Here is a 19,502-nt window from a genome sequence, read left to right as displayed (position 1 = left end):
GGTAAAAAACTCTGGGCAGTGTTATGTTAATTTTTCTTTCAAATGCATTTGCTGTTGCAAATTACTTGTATCTAAAAGGTAATTTCAAGGAGACAGGTTTGCAAATGGAGTGAGAACTCTAACACTGGCAGCAGCAGGGTGCTCCACCAATTATCAAGGAACCTTGACTAAAAAACTTTTTCTCGGCTTAGATTAAAATGCAGCATCACATCATTACTTCTAGAGTAGTCATGTCTAAAGTCTGGTTTAGGAGCCAATTGTGGCCCTTGGAGCAATTTTTAAATGGCCCTCAACTTGACTTTCAAAATATACTGTGGGCCGCCACACAATATTGTTTAAACAAACATGATTAATTTACATTTTTTTCCCCTACTTCTCACGGTGACAAGACTATAAAACAGCTTGTAGACATACATCAAGTAGGACCTAATGTGCTTTCATAAACAGACAGTGAAAAAGCAAACGAACAGTTACATGGTCACAGCAAAGACACGTAAAGTAGAAAGCAAGGGCCACTGCTTTAAAGAGCAGGAAAAGTTGGATATATAAAGATGAAACTGTTTGTCTTGTTTGTCTGTGATTTTTTATACATATTTGATGCAAGAAACAATCCCCAGGTATATTCACATTACATAACCTGACTCCCATTCAAAAAAGTTTGGACACCCCTGTTGTAGAGTATCTACTTAGATCAACAAACATAATAACACAAACATGCAAGACCTGTTGCAACAAGACCCTACCTGGTCCCAGTCCGAATTGGTTCCTGGGTCACAATGTTAACACAGTGGATCCATTAGGATATCTACTTTATACTGGGGCCCATATGATAAAGTTTGCAGCACTGGGTATGATAAATGACATCTTAAAAGTCAGAATGTTTAAGCAAACACCTTGGGCTACTCAAACAGCATTCCACATTGGTTATCAAACCCTGAGAAGTTGACTTTTTTTTTTTTTCTTTTTGAGTAATGAGGATTTCCGACAGGCTGGTGATGAAGTGCTATTGCACAGCTGCAAGCTAGCAGAGTGAACTATGAAATATGGTTTCATACCTGTGAGGTATTCTGGGTCGGGAATGGGGTCCGACAGCTCCTCGTGGCACTGCACCTCAGTTGGCACCGATGCCACTACCATGCCATCTGGGAGCTGCTGCTCGATGCCTCGGGCAAAGTTCTTCTGCCTTTTGTCAAGAGAGAGAAGAAGATGGGAGGTCCCATTTAAGCACTTCGTCATCCGATATAGGGAGAGGAGAGAAATGAGACACAAAGAGGCAAGTAGGATGGATGGGAAGAAAAGGGAACAATGATGACAGGGAGCTAAAAAGAAGGGAGAGAGGGGGGATAAAGGGCTACATTTACAGCATATCAAAGTCCTTTCAGTGTTAAATTCGAGGTTAATATATATATATATTTTTTTTCCAGAAGAACTCTGCTCTACTGACAATTTGAAGGCCACCTGCTGCACCAGCTCTAATGTGAAAAATCATGCTTTTGCATAACCAATTCATGGTACTCCTGTGACTTAGAATGTGGTTAGTTCTGTTTGTTCCAACCTCAGGCCAATTTACAAAACCCATGCATGCACCATTTCAGCAAATGTGCAGTGAGAATGTCTGTGCCTCAAGCATTCTTAAGCATACTTAAAAAAAAAAAAAGAAAAACATGAATAATAAAATACCATTTGTCCAGCTGTACGCCCATTTTACAGACCCTATAAACTATGATGCAAAATGTTTTTCAGCTAATGATGATTTGCATGTACATGTGATAAATTTACAATGCTATGGGTGGTATAAATAACAAGTCTTGCATAATGATTGCATGTCACCAACATGACACAGACAGTGGAAGATGCCTCTTTTTAGCCGTTCTTTTCATTGACAGGACTAAAGGCTTCTGGAGGAGGCAGCTGATGAAGGGTGCGGTTAGATCCATGGCCAGCTGTCGGAGCAGAGATCAGCTTCGTACATGTGCAACCAGTTTCACAATGGCTGATTTGTAAAAACAGCATTATTCTTTTGCACAAAGTGTTTAGAGCATGCTTTTCTTTCTTTGTTCTATGCATAGCAATTTAGTCACATGCCTGCAAAGTAGTTCATACATTTGAACCCTGGTTTCCAGACCACCAAAAAACAAAACAGTGTTTGAAGCAGTGTTGCAGTCAAGAGAATCTAAACTGAGACTAAGACATGTGTATCAAGATTAAGCCAACACCAAGAACCAATAAGTGTATCAAGACTGAGACAAGACAAACAAACTTTAGGGTTTGGACCAAGAGATGACAAAGACAACGGTGTATTGAGATTGAAACAAGACCAAGAATTTGAAGGGTTGAGACCAAGACGTGGCCAAGAGCAGTGTGTATCAAGATTAAAACAAGAACTTGTGGTATTGAGGCCATGACATGACCAAGACCAGAGTTAATCCAATTTGAAACAAGTGTTGCCATGAATTTGTGGGGTTGAGACCATGACTTGATCAAGACCAGAGTGTATCGAGATTAAGCTTAGAAAAAACTTGTTAGGTTGAGATTATGACAAGACCAAGACCAAATGCAATCAATACTGAAATGAGACCAAGAACACACAACAAAGACTAGAGCTCATCAAGGTTAAAACAAGACCAAGAACTTGTGGGGTTGAAGCCAATACTTGACTTGAGACAAAAGTGTATCGAGTTTGGAGTATGACCATAACGTCTGGGGTTGAGACAATGACATAGCAGAGACCAGAGCATATCAAGGTTAAAGTAAGACAAAGAACTTGTGGGGCTGAAACCAAAATATGACAGAGACCAGAGTGTATTGAGGTTGAAACAAGACCAAACATTTTTGGGTCGGAGACAATGACATGGCCAAGAGCAGAGCAATGATGATTTGTCTTCATCGGCCTCTTTATTTGCGTACTGTATATATGTGTGAATGTATAAGTGTACCATGGAAAATGTACTTCAACACTGCTGTGAAATAAGTAGAAAAATGTTATAAATTGTACAGTAGCACATTCCTGCTCTGAGACCCACTTTAAATTCAGTTTGTTTAATTATTTGAAGTTACGTGTTATTACAAGGTTTTACGAATCTGGATTTCTGCTCTGAAAGTCCCTTGATAGTCTAAAAATCCCATGAATCGTGGCAAGTTGTCTCCTACTGACAATATTTAAACCTCTTACTTAACATTGTACCATCATTTTAAAATATTTGTAGATGAAGAGGACATTGCATTTTTATACTGATGTACTCGCAGTTTGAATTTTACTCATTATGACTTTACAGGGACGTGTTTTCCCCAAACTAACAATTATTTCGGACAACCTTCATGAATGATAAAAGGTGAAGTAGTGAGATGGAAATGACTGGAAAGGATGAATGATGGCTAGAAGGACAGAGTAGATCAAATATGCATAAATAAGTGCACCTCTCATCAGCGGTAGATTGTTAAGCAATACTTTCTGGCACATCATTACGGGAAAATCAATACATAGCAACAATTATGCAGGATCAATTATTGAGGAGACAAAGTCTGACATTATGCATGCTGTTTTTCATTATGTTGCTTGTTCTGCTGCAACGTGAATTATCTTAGGTCTGAGAGCTGATGTCCTCATTTGTCTGTCGCTGCGAGTGACTCGTGGTTGAACTCGCTCATTTCGTCCACTCCATCATTCTTTGTCTCAATGCCAGTTAGGTTCACAACAAGGTTCCATAACTGAATGGCTTCAATAAATCAGAAAGTCAAGTCATTCAGGTGTCTTGGGACCAAAGCGGATGAGGATATATCTTTACTTTACTCCTGTAAGGATCCACAGTCCTCTGATTATTTTGATTGCAGACTCATCATCTTTAAATGTAATGAGCGACCTTGTACATTAGCAGCTGCATTAATTAAACAGCAAGGAATTATGTTTCATTAAATACTGTCACTTTTTTTCATGGCCACATTTGATATACCACAGCCTTTTAAAGTTGACAGCCACCAATAAGTTGGCAATCCATTGCCTGTTTACACATTAGCAAACATGGAGAAAGCTCTTTCAGCCCTGTTTTTGTCTCCACCTACCCCAAAGAAAGAAACAAAATCAAGCTCTTTATGGTAAATTAATTTCACTTGTCTAGTGCTTTTTTTGGTCTTCCGACCACTCAAAGAACTTTTACACTACATGTCACATTCACACACTAGTGGCCAAGGCTGCTGTACAAGGTGCCACCCACTACTCAGTGCCCAATCACATACTCTCACACATTGATGGCATAGCATTGGCAGAAATTTGGGGCTCAGTGTCATGCCTAAGGATACTTCCACATGTTGACCAGGGATCGACCCGTTGATCATCCAATTAGTGGACGACCCACTCTGAGCCACAGCCACCCCCTTTAGAAGTCACTGATGAAAGCAGTCAAAACACTCAAAATGTGAATCTTGCAGACCACAAAAAACAGCAAACCAAAGAAAATGCTAAAAAGCTCTTAAAGCAACCTAAGGAAAGCTAGATTTAAGACTTTTTAAAGACTTTTTAATGCCACTTAGAATTAAGTTTGAGATCAATGTACTAATAGGCTAAAATTGTATTCATCTCAAAACATAAAACATGACTTTTATGACATGCCTTTTTTTATTGAAAAAGTTAGACTGAAACATGGAAGATATGGTAAATATATCATCATAAAACATTTTTTTCTCTATTTATTTTCTCTATTTCTCTATTTATCTCAATTTGCACACAACATTATGATGAGTTTAAGGAAAGGATTTTATTGAATTATTTAACAAACAAAAAAAGATGCTAGGAATTACTTTGAGATTGTATAATGTGATGTCAAAAAAAACTACTTTTCATGTCTGAACAATTTTTAGACTTTTAAAACATTAATTTAAGTTAATATAATACTAAATAAGGCCTTATTTTTAGATTAATTAATTCAGTGCCTTTTAAGACTTTTTAAAAATCCGCAGGAACCCTGCATGATAATCACAATACAGGTCCCAGACAGATCTTTCTTCAACAGAAACTGATGCAGCTGGTTGCCAAGTGCCAACATATTGCAATAATCCACAGAAGACACCATTGCCTTAGTGTAGTGCTTAGCATACAACTGGTGGCTGATCATCTAAGTTTGCGCTATACAAGGTCAGATGCAAACCATCTCAATCCCCCACCGCTTCACAGCCTGCTTTCCTTCTGCTCTCCAAGTGGCCTCCATGTGACCTATACTGTTATGTAATATCAAGGGCTGTGGGTGAGTAAATGAGGGGACATGGAACTACAGGGCTCAGGAGGCAGAGCAGGTTGACTACTAATCGGAAAATTGGTGGTGTGATCTCTGGCTCCTCCTGTAAGCATGTCGAAATATTCTTGGATACTGAAACCCAAATTGCTCTTGATGGCTGTGCCTTTGGATTGTGACTGCATAAAACTGTCTAAACTGAGTAGCAGGTGGTACCTTGTACAGTAGCCTTGGCCACCAGTATGTGAATGTGTGTGGGTGAATGTGGCATGTACGGCAAAAGTGCTTTTAGTGGTTGGAAGACGAGAAAGGCTTTACAAATGTCAATTTTCCATTTCATGAAATGCAGTCTGTGTATTAGTCATTATATAAGATACTGATTAGTTCAGCATTAAGGGACAAGTATTGTTTATTATAAGCCCTTTTCACACAAAGGTCACACGATAGAGTCACTTCTTTTTGCCTCCTTTGCAGTTTTACAGAGAACCAAATGATGGCAGTATCATTCTGCACCAGTTTCTTATTATACACAGCATCCCAATCAAAAAAAGGCATGATGGGCGTGACATATAACACAACAGCAACAGTCTCTAGTGTGACATATGATATATGTGTCTGCAGTGCTTTATAAACAATAAAAATGGCATTGACTTGCCAATCACAATAATGAAGTGTCCCTGTTTTATGGCAGCTGATCTCAACCTCTGCTCTGAGAGTAAGGAGCTCCCGAATCTCATTGTTTTCCCAATTTTCTGATATTTACTGTTCTTATTCTTTGACCTAGCCGCTTTTTAAGTATCCTGCCATCGCCAACATAATATGAAATCAAAATATCACACCACCCCTCCATGGTTACGTCTAACGGCTTTACATTTTACACAGGCCTTGTTTTGGGGATGCTACTACCTCCATTCCCGGCTCAGAGGCAACATAACTCTGTCTCCCCTTTTCGTTATCATACGTTTTATGCAGAACTGTAAGGCAGCATAATGGTGTGATACTCTCACCTTGAACAGGCAGTGTAGAAGCGGCTACAATGTGGCCCACACTTGCATATATTTAGTCATCATTCCCACCAATTCTGGCAATACCAACCAAAAAGAAATTGTTGAGATCCATAAGCACTACAAAATCGCTACAATGAAGACAGACTGAACTATAGACAAAGACCTTTATTCAAATATCTACACCACTTGAGAGTCAAACCAAAAGTATGTGCAGACAACATGTTGATAATAATGACCCACTGAACAAAGTCGATCTGAAAACTCTGATGGATGTTTACCATGGTCAGTTTGGGTAAAAAAACTGATACAATGTGGATAGCTGAAAAACGGGCCCTGTATCGGACTGTCCCTGGGTTCCATGATGGCCCTATGCCAATTGACCACATGGATGTGTTTACCCAAATGGGCCCCGTATGAGTTATGCTAGGGCTATATGGAACCTGTGGACAATCTTATATATGGCCGATTTTTTTGTCAATTCAGCCCACATACAAATATTGTCTGGGAATTAAATTGTTAATGTTATTGGAAGGAATGCAAAAGAAAACTATGACCCCAGCTGGTGTACTAGAATTATCCTGTCACATACCATCAGTGCACGATACCCAGTACTATCAGGTTATCAACATGGCTGTCTATGATTTCCTCTTCCAACTGCACACCCATGGGTCAAGAAAATTAAAGAACAAGTGACTGGAAACATCTCTGGATGAATAACTCATTTGCAGCCGTTTATTTTACTCTCAAATTCCAAATACCCACTTCCTGTATGCTGAGAAGATGTCTTGCCAGTAACCATATCTGACACCAGCTATTAAATTAAGCAAATAAGATCTCGAGTATCTCAATTAGCCTAAATGGATGTACATCTCAGTTGCTGCCCCTTTCCAGACAAGTGTATTTCTATTAAAAATCTGTGATAAAAGCCCTGGCCCTTTAAAAAATACATAGCAGCAGCCATTAAACAAGCATGGGAGGTCGTCATGGTTCACACTGGTTTTCCTATTAATATTCTGTGCACCATGCATAATATACTATTTGATTCATGCAGTGTGTTCTGGGGCTGAGCTGTGAAAATTAAAAAAGCATATACAATCATAAACAAATCAGAAACTGTTGCTTTTGGGAAAGTCACAGCTTGAGAGCAACAGAAGCCACTGGCTGGAGTACAAACAACACTGGAGCAGTTGTGTCAATTACCGTCACTCAAGTGATATTTTATTTGCATGGTCATGGCGTGGCCAGGAGTGTGAGGGTAATAAGATGGAAATCAGGCTCATGAAAACAATGTAAGTTGGCTGCTGGTGGTGTGGAACAAAGTTTATCTGCCGATGTGGGTGGTGGGGTACAATGTCGAACAACACTGTTTCATGCATCCTGAGCCTAAGGGGCCAGATGACTAAAACTCTGTTGTACGTTCATAACTAAAACTGCAGTTCACAGAACAACAAAGATTCTTTTACATTCTTTTTGGAAGATTTAAAAAGTGGCATATACTACGCCACACTCTGTTTTATACATCATTTTGGAAGCGGGCAGTTTTTGGTAAAAAATTCACTTATTCTGAATATGGTGCCTGCAACGGGTTCCAAAAAAGTTGGGACATGGGCAACAAAAGACTGGAAAAGTTGTGGAATGCTTAAAAAACACATGCTTAGAACATTCCACAGGTTAATTGGTTAGGATTGCATATCAAAGGGGTGTAAGCAAAAGGTTCAGTTGTTCACAAGCAGGAACGGTCACTTTATAAAAAAAAATAAAATAAAAAAAATAATGTGGGAAAACAGTTAAACTGTCTAAAAATGTCTTTCAACACACAATTGCAAGGACTGTAGGGGTTTCATATAATCCTCAAAAGCGTTAAATAATCCAAAGTCATCTCTGTATCAAAGGGGCAAGGCTGAAAACCAATACTGAATACCTGTGTGCTCTGATTCCCTAGACAGCACTGCATTAAAATCTCACTTAATTTTATAATGGATATTACTACATGGGCTCAGTCACACTTTGAAATACCATTGTCAATAAACAGAGTTCATTGCTGCATCTACAAATGTAAGTTTAGACTCCAACATGCTAAGCGGAACCCATAAATTCGGAATATGCAGAAACGCTGCCAACTTGTCTGTGCTGGAGCTCATATGAGATAGTCTGACACAAAGTGGTAAAGTGTGCTGTGGTCAGACAAGTCCATATTTCAAATTGTTAATGGAAACTGTGCATATTATGTCCCCCAGGCTGAATAGGAAAATAATAATCCAGATTGCTTATAGCCCAAAGTTTAAAAGCCAACATTTGTGATGGTATGGGGGTGTGCAAGTTCCCATGGTATTATGGGTAACTCTCACATCTGTGTAGGCACCATGAATGCTGAGAAGTACATACAGGTTTTGGAGTAACATATGCTGCCATCCAGATGTCTTTTTCAGAGGCATCCCTTTTTATTCCAGTAGGACAAAGCCAAGCCGCATTCTGCACATATTCCAACAGCATGGCTTCGTAGTAATAGAGTGCAGGTACTAAACTGGTCTGCGTGCAGTCCAGACCTGTCTCTCATTTAAAAAAATATCACATTTATGTTTGGGGAGAGATGTTCACAAGTTTTATGTACATTCACATTATTCATAGGAGGGGAATATTATGGCAGCATGTCTACAGGTATGAGACACTTAAATATAATGCTTTTTAGGAAAATTTTAATCCAAATTAATAGTGGTTTTGGACAAAACATCTTTTCTATTTTAAGCATTGTAGGTATGTATAAAGTGTATAAGTGGTTCCCTGCAGAGGTAGGTTTTTATGTAGGAATATTATCATAATTAGTAAAGTCAATACACATTTTGCTGATGGAGAGGTGCAAGTATAAAAAGACAGTATTAGGTTTAGTGGGAACATTTTTAAGATCAGGACTTTCAGTCACGTCAGGCAGAAGAGCTAAACTCTTTGACAAAAGAAATTAAAAGATGGATATATATGAAAATATATATGTTTGTGGCCATTAAAACCTAAAATACACACAATAAACCTCAATACATTGATTTCAAGACATTTTCATGCTTTTTAGGGACCTGAAGACACCCTGTGTAAAGAAATGCAAAAAAGTGGAATATACAGTGTCACTGCTCTTTGTTTCATACTGTATATGCATCACCAACTTGGACTGTAACACTGTTTATTCACCTACTGATAGATTTGTTTTGCAGAAAGATAAAAAAAGCAAGGCTTGGTGGGATTTTATTGACTCTGAAGTCATTTTCTGCAGAAGCAATTAGAAATGTTGTCCGCTTTTAGTTTTCAAAAGCACACAGATTTGGAATTATGAATGGATCTCTGTTGTTCTGCTGGGGATTTTTGTTTCTTTCTTAGATGCACGCCATGTGGAAAACAGGCCCAGTGACTTCCTGTCACTGCGTTCACGTCTAACAGTTTTCATAGTTAATTTTGTTGTATGATGACATGTAACATTTAACAGCCATCTGGTGCTGTGAGGATGTAATAATTCATTTTCTTAGCGTGAAATCTCTCTAAAATTCAAAGAACTTTTTTGTTTAATTGCCGAAACTTGCCAAAAAAGACATTTCTTTTCCTCTGATGAGAGCTGAGGTTAGGACGCCACCTGTTTAATAAATCACGGCAATATGACAAAACTCAAGGACACTTGATTAACAACCTTTTTTTCCTGTTTTCCTCACAATGATCCCCTGAGTTCCTGACTGGGTAAACTCACAGCTTTCAATAAGAACCAATCTCGGCCCTCCGCATTCTCAGACACATTTCATATTTTAATTAACTGAGTCAATGAAGGTAATCCTCCTGAGGGGTGTGGTACAGTAAACTGAGGCGAGCCAAAAAAACGAAGAGGGAATACATTTTTTTAAAAAAAAGACATACCCGCACAAAGTAGTTTGGGTTGTCAGGTGGGAGCCTGGTCCTAATCATTGATCCTGAGCAGCCACCAGAATGAGAACAAAGGGCGCTAAAATATTCATTAAAAGCTGCTTGGAGCTTGTCGTGAGAGAGGAAGGGGTGGGGGTGGGGGGGAGGTGGTATGGAGTAATGGAGTAATGAGAGGAGGTTAGCTTTTAACATCTCATTACTGGTGTCCACTGGCTCCCGCTGAGACAGGAAGATAGAGACCCTGCCACTGAGCTCTGTAATATGAATACAGATCGCATCGCGCCCTGAGATGTCACAGCAATCGGGGCACGGGTGCTCATATCTCATGTTGTAACCAAAATCATCTCATGCCCCCACAGTTCTGCTGACAATGACAATGACACGACTGGATTTTACCTGCCAGGAAATCAAATAAATAAGCCTTGGAATGACAATAACATGTCTGCCTGTGAGGCAGGTAGATGGGGTGCATCCTGCACGGTGGCAGAGAGGGAGGGGTATGCCTCCGAAAAAACATGAGAGGCATTTGAGGGCTGCTGAGCTTGAAAGATGAAGCATGAGGGAGCCATGCTGGGTGGAGAGAATCAAAACCCGCTTGGTGAATGTGTTTGTGTGAGACGCAGCTGAAAAGGCTTGGCCGTGCAGCAGATAGGGGTCCACATAGCAGCCTTGGCCATGTGTGTGTAAGTGTTAGCACGCATTTACCTGCACACCTGAGAGGCTCTTTTCTTTTCTGTGTGTGTGTGTGTTTTGCCACTGGGCACCTGCTCATACCACTTGCTGCTTTCCTTTTATTCTCTCTCTTTGTGTTTATGCTCCAGAAGGACTAAATAGCAAAATCATGCAGGGGCCACAGAGAAGATCCTTTTTTATTCCTCAAAATAAATAAAACATTAGCTGTCAATCTTTCTCTTGGAGGGATTTACGATTTTCAATTTTTTTGTGGACAACAACGTGATTTTGAGCAATCAAAAGAAGTAAAACTTTGACTCTTTGCAATCTGAGCAAACTGGCTTGATATCTCTCAAAAATACAGAAAGATGGCAATAAGCAGATTAACAAAAAATGACTGAATAATTAGCAGGAAATTAGTCAAAAGTTACATTAGTGAAAAAGTAATAATAATAATAATAATAATAATAATAATAATAAAACACATTTCAGAGTACCTCTAGCCAAGAAGACACTTTTAATTCCCACTGCAATATAAGTACATTTATATGTACAAGTATATAAGTATAGATATCTTATCTGATGACTCTCTACCTTTTCAAGCCAATTTTCGGGTCATTCTCTTGTCACCTTTTTTTCTGTTTGGGGGGCCATCTCATACCAAGTTGCTAATTGCTTTTGTTTCCCAATTTGCTCATGTTTTTAACGTTTAAATGATTGTGAAATGCATCTGAAAGCAGCAAAAGAACACTGATGTTGATCCAATATTCAAAGGGTTAACAGACTGTCATAAACTAGTGGCATGATTTTGAAAAAAGAAAAACAACAACAGCAAAACTCCACTGATGATTACACAATATTCAAATTTTACTTTTCATCGTCACTGAATGACGAAGACAGATGCTTTGCGCCACCCCAGAGCAGTGGGATAGGGGCTTTTGTAGAAGTGCCAGTGAACATCACATAGAGGTTTCCTTACTATCCCTCCCTTCGTCTCTCTCTCTCTCGCTCTGTCTCTCGCTTGCTTCCACTCAAGGGCAAATGGTACATCTAAAAAGGATATGGGAGGACACAGGCCACAGAGCTGTTCCACTTGCATATTATAGTTATCAGTGACTAAGTCAATGACTGTTGAAGGCTGCACATCGCAACTCTGCACTTTTGCCTCGAGTGGCTGGGAAATAACAGAATTTTCAAAAGTTTGAAAGCTTTTTCTGACTGGAGGTCATTTAACCGAGTGGCGGTTATTTGCACAATCTTTGGTCCTCTGTGTTGCTGTCTAGCAGGAAGTGGGAGTGATTAAGAGATCCAGCCACTGAGTCCAGTGTTTGGGACAGACATTTCAAAGCCACAGAGACTTCTCAAAAGTAGAATTCCATTTGGGCCGACACATTTAGAAAGGGAAGAGCACTCTTTCCTGCATTTTTTTTAGATTTGAAGAGTGATTCAGAAATTTAGTTGAAGGCTCCTGCAATAGATTAGTTAAAACAAATTAAAAAAATCCATGTCAGTGATAACATGGACACTATACACATATCTTAGCCCCACCAGCACTCTTTGAAACCTGGACCGACATCAGTTTTCTTTTGCTGCTTTCAAACACCCTTCACAAGCACTTAAACCTTTGGAACGTGAGCAAATTAATTTGACTTCTTTCATAAACATGAGGGAATAAAGCAATCAGCAATGAAAGGTCCCGCAAATTAAAAAAAAAAAAAAAAAAGAATTGTAGAATTTGAAAAGAGAATGACCTAAAAATCATCTTTAAAAAAATGAGAGAATCATTAGGAAATTATTAAATAACAAAGATAAAATATCAAGAAAGCTATATTTATAATTATGATTATGTATATATATTTTAAATTAGGTTGCAGAAAATATATACATATATAATTATGCTTATTATTATTATTGTTATTGTTGTTGTTGTTGTTGTTGTTGTTGTTGTTGTTGTTGTTGTTGTTATTGTTATTGTTATTATTATTTTATGTTTAAATTTTATTTAAAAGAATTCTCCCTGTTTGTGTTTTTGGCAAACATTTTGGCACATTTGTTCTTTCCTAACTGTAGAGCAATTTCTTGTTCAGTTGTTCATTGCCTTCTTTCCATGTTTTTGTAAGAAATAAAGCGAGGTTGCTAAGGTTTAAATAGATAAATAATGGCCAGAAAACTGTTTCTACGGAATATTACAATGGCAGTGAAGTCATCAAACATTTGTTTGAAATTATGTCATAACTACAATACAAATTTTTGACTAACTGCCAAAAGCATGAGTGAAGTCACCTTTGACCACCATATTCTAATCAATTTATTCTTGAGTACGAGTGTATGTTTGTGCCGAATTTGAGGAAACTCCCCCAAGTCAGGAGTTAAGTAATATTGTGTTGATCAGAATGAGACAGGCGTTCACAGGTTCACAGAGACCTTTGACCACGAAATTCTTATCAGACTATCACTGAGTCCAAGTGGATTTGACCACCAAAATCTGATCAGTTCAACCTTGAGTCCAAGTGAAAATTTGTGCCAAATTTGAAGATCACTTCTCACCACGTTTTTACGACATCACATTCACAATATTGAGACACATGAGGTCACAGCAAATTTGACCTTTAACCAATGACCGCCAAAATCTAACCTGTTCCTGCCCAGTAGGACGTTTGTGCCAAATTCTCCCAAGGTGCCTGTGAGATATCGTCTTCACAAGAATAGGACAGACGGACAGACAACCTCAAACCATGAAGCCTCCGGCTACTGCTTCTGCAAGCATAGAGGCATGAAAACATAAAAAGTTGATGTATCAGAGGCCCACATGTCCTGACTTTTGGTCTCTAGTATGGGTTAAGCCCCAAAAACACTGGATCCCACATTACCTATAATAAGGGCAGAGTTCTAATAGCTGCTTCAATTTTGGATCCAATTACCATTTTCTTAAAGAGTAACAAATCAATTAAACTTTTTTTATTAGCAAAGGGCAATGTGCAAATTATTCAGGTAACATTAGCAACGACATTCGCTTCTACTGGTAAAAATGACAAACACGTCTGGCATCAGATAATGAGCTGCAGCTAATTTAAATTCCTTCGGTTAGTAACTTGGCTGTTGCCTGAGGCCTGTGCTACAAAGCAGGGTTTGGGGTTAGTGAGGTAACTTCAGGGTTAACTACCCTGGGTTTTCAGTGCCACAAAGCTGGTTCACTTTTCACAAGGATAAATCATTGCATTTGCTTATGCGAAACAACTAACACGCTCTGGAGTAATTGATCTTCACATCAAAACTTGTCAACACCCCGAAAAATGACCATGTTAGATCACTGAAAGAAATTATACCAATATGGACAGAAGTCCAGAGTGACACGCAGAAAAAAGAGAATCATTTTATTGTTCCAAGCTTTCTGTTTCCATTCTGGCTTTAAAAAAATAGCTTATAACAAAATGCTAAAATGCAAAATGCCAATCATTTAGGATCCTACACACATAATAATGATTTTAACAGCATTTTAATTGTGCAATTCAATTTTTTCAGTGATATCTGTCAGCGTGGCTGATGTTACACACTGATTCCATCACTGCAACTCACAAAGACACCGTTATGATGAAAACTTGAAATAAAAACCAAAGAAAAATAATCCACATTGTTAATTAGCTCCCGTGATTTAAAATGCAAGATTCGATCAGATAGACTCCATTAGTCATTAACTACTTTCCCACTCTTTACTTCAGTAGCACAGGCAGCCTGGCATTACTTTGAAGTGTTTTTATGTGACATATTCAGTAGTTTCTTCATCATTTCTTCATCCAACTAATTAGCAAAAAATACTCACTCTAGATTGAAGTCATATATAATAATACCTACATATATTTAAAGCCTTGGCCTTCTCCATCCTTTCTACATCTTATTCTATAAGCTATTATTACATTTTACTCTGATAATTATGAGTTATAGCTGACACTTAAACCAAACATTCTCGCAGGTGATTAGTGTCATGGTTCATGTCATGCCATATAAAGTATGCTTGTGATTAACAAACTCGCCTTTTTCACATAAACATGCTCGTGGCTGGATGGGAAAACCCAGCACTGCCAAAGCTCGTTGATAACCAGCTTCCTGAAACCAGTTATCCAGACACCAAGTGCTGAGATTAGTAACCAGAACATATCCTGGGTTTGTTGGACTTGCTTGCATGTACTGGCTTCTAGTCAATGGGCTGTCTGAAAGATAATATTTGTACTTGCCAAAATATCTGAGGGAACAGAGAAATTGCTCTGCATCACCAGTGAAAGAGCAAGAGTGCAGTCCAACAAGACCAACAAAAATGATCTAACTGATTCAGCCTGTTCTCATTCCAAAATTGTCAAAAAACTCCACTTTACCAGTAATTTTGGGGACAGACAGCGCCGCCAAAAGTCACCTTTCACAGCGGTATGATACACTGAATGTACACCAGCTGACCAGCCAGCAAGTGTAGCAGCAGCATGACACGTGTACAGATGTTGTCAGTTCATAACGTGGCCTGGCGGCACCTGTCTCTACAGTATGAAACACTGCAGGATGCCCTAAGATTGAGACTGTGCGGGTAATTATGTCATATAAGGAGCTGCAGAGCTGCAAAGTCCCTATACAGCGGGTGGTAGGGTGGGTGGATGGATCAAACTTTCACCCAGGGGCCCAGTGTTTGCTTCCTGTATGAATAGAATTCTGTCCACAGAGAAGGATGGAGGATACTTAGCACGTACGTCTAGACATGAAAGTCCGCTGACAAAGCAGCAATATGTGGCAACTTGGGCTGAGAACATGTTGAAGTGATCACCTTGCATCAGCAACGGAAGTTTGAATCTCAAAATTAAGCTATTGCACTTATCATATAGATAATTAAGCTTAGAAAAATAGTTTAGAAGCTGGCCTTAAATTAATTGGAAGAGGTTCCGAGGTTGTTGCTGCTAGCTGTGAACAGCTACTGTGAAGAAGTCTGGGATGACAAAAAGGTAATAATAAATCTTAAAACAATCATCAAGTCTTTGATTATTTATACATTTAGTTAACTGCAAATTTTAAAAAATCGAATTGATAGAGAATTTTGTTAAAGTAGGTGGATTTGATACTGAATTCAGATTAGATAAAATGTCAAAACTCTTATCATACTCACAATGCAGCCCAATATCGTCTTTTCTCAGATCCTCCTTGCCTGGCTAATGCCCATATCTGTCAAGCTTGTAATGCGGGCTCTCTGTTTAAAGTTTCAAAGGATATATCTTGACTAATTTTCTGTGACTTGAAAAAACGTCAGCCCCAGAAGACATTAAACCATTTAAACAGGTTTGAGCAGTACGCCCTATGACTAGAAAATTGGTATGTACAATCGGTCGAGTGCCCTTCTAACGTTCACTTAATATGTAACATTTTTGGTTCCATTGCAGCATACTGGAAAGCCTAATTTGATACATTTATAAATACAGCATACAGCCATTTGCTACAGACTAGCAGCACACACATTCCCACTGTGGGGCATTAAATTTGACATTTAAATTCCTTGGGGACAGATTTACCACCATGTACCACACACGTACTGCCAAAGGCTGCCTTTCACATGTTACATACACTTTCTGCTTTTTCATTTGATTTTCTAGTTTTAAAATTACTCCTAGATCGAACCCCTGACGGATCTTCCCTGTTCATTTGGAATGCTCTCTTTTGTTCATTTTACATTCAAACGTTCATCTGGTCCAATTAGATTCAATTTCAGCACACAGGCTTCTGGTCAGCTTTAATTCATTTGCTGCCATCTCTTATAATTAGGCCTTGCATTAACCATGCCTCCCAAAAGAGTCTCCCTGCCTCTTCCACCACCTCATCTGCACAGGAAGCATTCTGTGCTCTTCAAAGTCTGCCTGAGACCTCGCTCTCCATTCACAAGCACTTCCAAATGAGATCAGAGCATTTGAGACTTAGATTCTTGATGATATTAACTTTCCAGCTTCACCCATCCCCTCCCTCACTACAACTCCAGTGGTGGATCCCTAAGTGAGTGAGTTGCCTCCGGGCTGCGGAATCCGTGCAGGGCCTAAATTAAATTCCTGGACTGCAGATGACTTTGCTGACCTCCTGGCTTCCTGAGTTCAGTGGAAATGATTGCAGCGTGCGGACAGTAATAATTAACCACCTTCAAAGTGCTCCACCATCCGCATCGAACCTTGTGCAAATCATGAAAGGAATATGACATGTCTTTGGACCCACGTGGCTCAACATCCATAAGCCTCTCCAAAGAGGTTTTGCTTTTTTGGGGGGTATTTCCCCTCAGAGTTTTTGCCTGAGATTAGGAGAAATGTCTTGTGTTTTATAAAGGACAACCCTTGACAGCAGCAGGCTTTACTATCACTATCTTTTCTTTATTGGGAGGAAATTGACATAAAATCTAAGTGAAGCTCCTTTCTCCATAATGAAATAACCTTTAAATACACTGGTTCAATCTGATAGACTTTTAGGGCCTGTATTATTTATGCACTACAACTGTTTCCATTTTAACATTGTGTGATTTAAAGCATATCAACCTGAGAGAGGCAGAAAGGTTGAAATGCATAGTGCTTAGGAAACTAACACCTCTATCAACAGTAGTGTTGTATCTGGGTCCAATTCAATATGCCGTAACTGTTTGAATAGGAATGAAATTGAACATGAGACAGCAAGAGTCCCAGTGGAAGACATTGGACCGAATACTATTGCTTAGCTGCTAGCTTTTTGATGATTATAGGATACATACTAGAAAAGATTCAATCTCTACTCATCACAATGTGATGCTTGGACAAAGGGGGCGGCCTTTGCCTTTGGCACTGTTTCTTGATGCAGAGGTCTGTGGTTAGGTTTGAGGCAACCAAACTACTTGGTTTGGGATAGAACACATGGTGGTTGATGTTGGTTGCATCAGTCGACCCACAGGACTAACAGCTGACATGACAAAATAACTCAACGCTGGCTTTTAGTTTCTCATGGGACATAAACACAAGTGCCCCGAGTCAAACCCCTTTGCTTCCTTACCAGACGCTGCGGTGGACTTTCTGGTTCTTAATTAAACTACCTTTGCTCTGATGTTGATGGGTGTACATTGGAGTTGGTTGATAGCCTGGTGCACCTCATACTGATGCTAAAGGGTGCATTGTTTTTGAAGATTCTCAGTCTCCCATATTATGATATTTTTAGGTAACAAATCGTAGGCAACTGGACTTGCTTGAGCATCTAAAAGATGTTTCACTTCTCATCGAAGAGGCTTCTTCGGTTTGAACTGACTCCCACTAACACTCTGAGGCAGAAGCTCGTCCACGCCAAGCACCAACAGCCCATCCTCACTCCAAGCCTGTCAACTACGTCCTCTCTGTTAGTGCTTTTGGTGTATGAGCCTGATGCCAAAAGCCACCTTTTGCATCGAACTGGAACGTGGCTGGACAGTGTCAGACCAGAACTCATTCGGACAGAACCAGTGGTGTTGTTGTTATACACCAGCAGCCGGCCGCACGACACTAGCTGCATCACTTGAGAACGCGCCTGTTTAGATCCGACCTTGCTCTCAAGTGACAGCCTTGTGTGCATGAAACAGTGGCAGGTAATGACACTGCCGGTAACAGTGTGATATAAGGAGCGCTAGTGCATTTATTGGGCAGGCGCATGGGGGTGTGGATGGGTCCCACATACAACTGACTTGCATGTGGGAGTCCGGAGTTTGCCTCCAGTGTGGATGTGAGTCTTATTCTCTACACCTTACCCTGTGGCTCTTTTGCCCAAACCTAACCATCCATGACTTTGTTGCCTAATCGTCACCATGGTGACGGTCAGTGTTAGTTGCCGTGTGCTTTTGGGAAAACATCCCACCATGTGCATTTGTTGACATCATGGAAATGACATCCTGGAGCGTAAACAGCCAACGCATAAGGACATCTAAAACGTCATAAGTAGACACAGAAGGTCACTGACTGAGTTGTGATGATAATGTGTTGGCAAAAAAGGGGAAGTTTGTAGTGCATGAGTCTCAGTGCAGCCAGGAATGTACAGATCTGTACAGAGTTGAAACTATATAACCACTCCACAAACGCAGGGCACAGCACAGGAGTGCCAACTCCTCAGGTTGAATCTCAACCGACCATCTGAAGGGAAAAGGACATTCCTTCAAGGACAGCAATGTACACATCTTGGCCAGAGAAGACAGATAGTTTGAAAGAGGCGTGAAAGAAGCCATCTATGTCAAACTGGAACGACCATCACTGAACAGAGGAGGTGGCCTATGACACCACTTATCACCCACTTACAATGCAGTCCTGAGCTCCCTCCCCAGACAGCTTTACATCCTTTCACACCTGGATCCATCTAACCATAACGACCCTCATAATGGCCGGGTGGGTCAATGACTCACATGTGACCCGAACAACTCTGCAACTCAAAGCTCATGTGTGACCTCAATGACTCTGTTAGAGATAACACCCACGCAGGATTTAAAGCCTGCGCCTGCTGTCATGTCTGTTAGAGCTGAAGAGGCCTCTTGGATGAGGGGTGAAACATGTTGAAGAAACTTTAGCAAGTCCAGTTTCCTTCAATTTAGCACCTAGAATAAAAGATTGCATTGTACACTCATATTTGATGCAATGGGTCAATGCCAAAGGGAGAGCAGGCAGCTAGTAAGTAAGTATGCAAATTGTGTTGATCAGCAGCCAAATTCTAA

The 19,502-nt window shown here is 39.7% G+C and overlaps 1 protein-coding gene across 2 annotated transcripts in view; it reads right to left on the bottom strand.

Annotated features, from left to right (window-relative positions):
* The window catches only part of astn1 (astrotactin 1), a 513,900-nt gene that overhangs the window by 259,330 nt on the left and 235,068 nt on the right, over window positions 1-19,502 (bottom strand). For both annotated transcript variants that reach the window (XM_088085587.1, XM_042497522.2), the window contains exon 17: window positions 1,056-1,183. In XM_088085587.1, coding sequence (XP_087941713.1) covers window positions 1,056-1,183 — 128 coding nt within the window. The remainder of the gene's footprint in view (window positions 1-1,055; window positions 1,184-19,502) is intronic.

Source organism: Plectropomus leopardus, chromosome 12 (genome assembly GCF_026936395.1).
Source record: "Plectropomus leopardus strain MGB_pleo_1.0 chromosome 12, ASM2693639v1, whole genome shotgun sequence".
NCBI classification, from domain to species: Eukaryota; Metazoa; Chordata; class Actinopteri; order Perciformes; family Serranidae; genus Plectropomus; species Plectropomus leopardus.
This window is presented reverse-complemented; position numbering and strand designations above follow the sequence as displayed.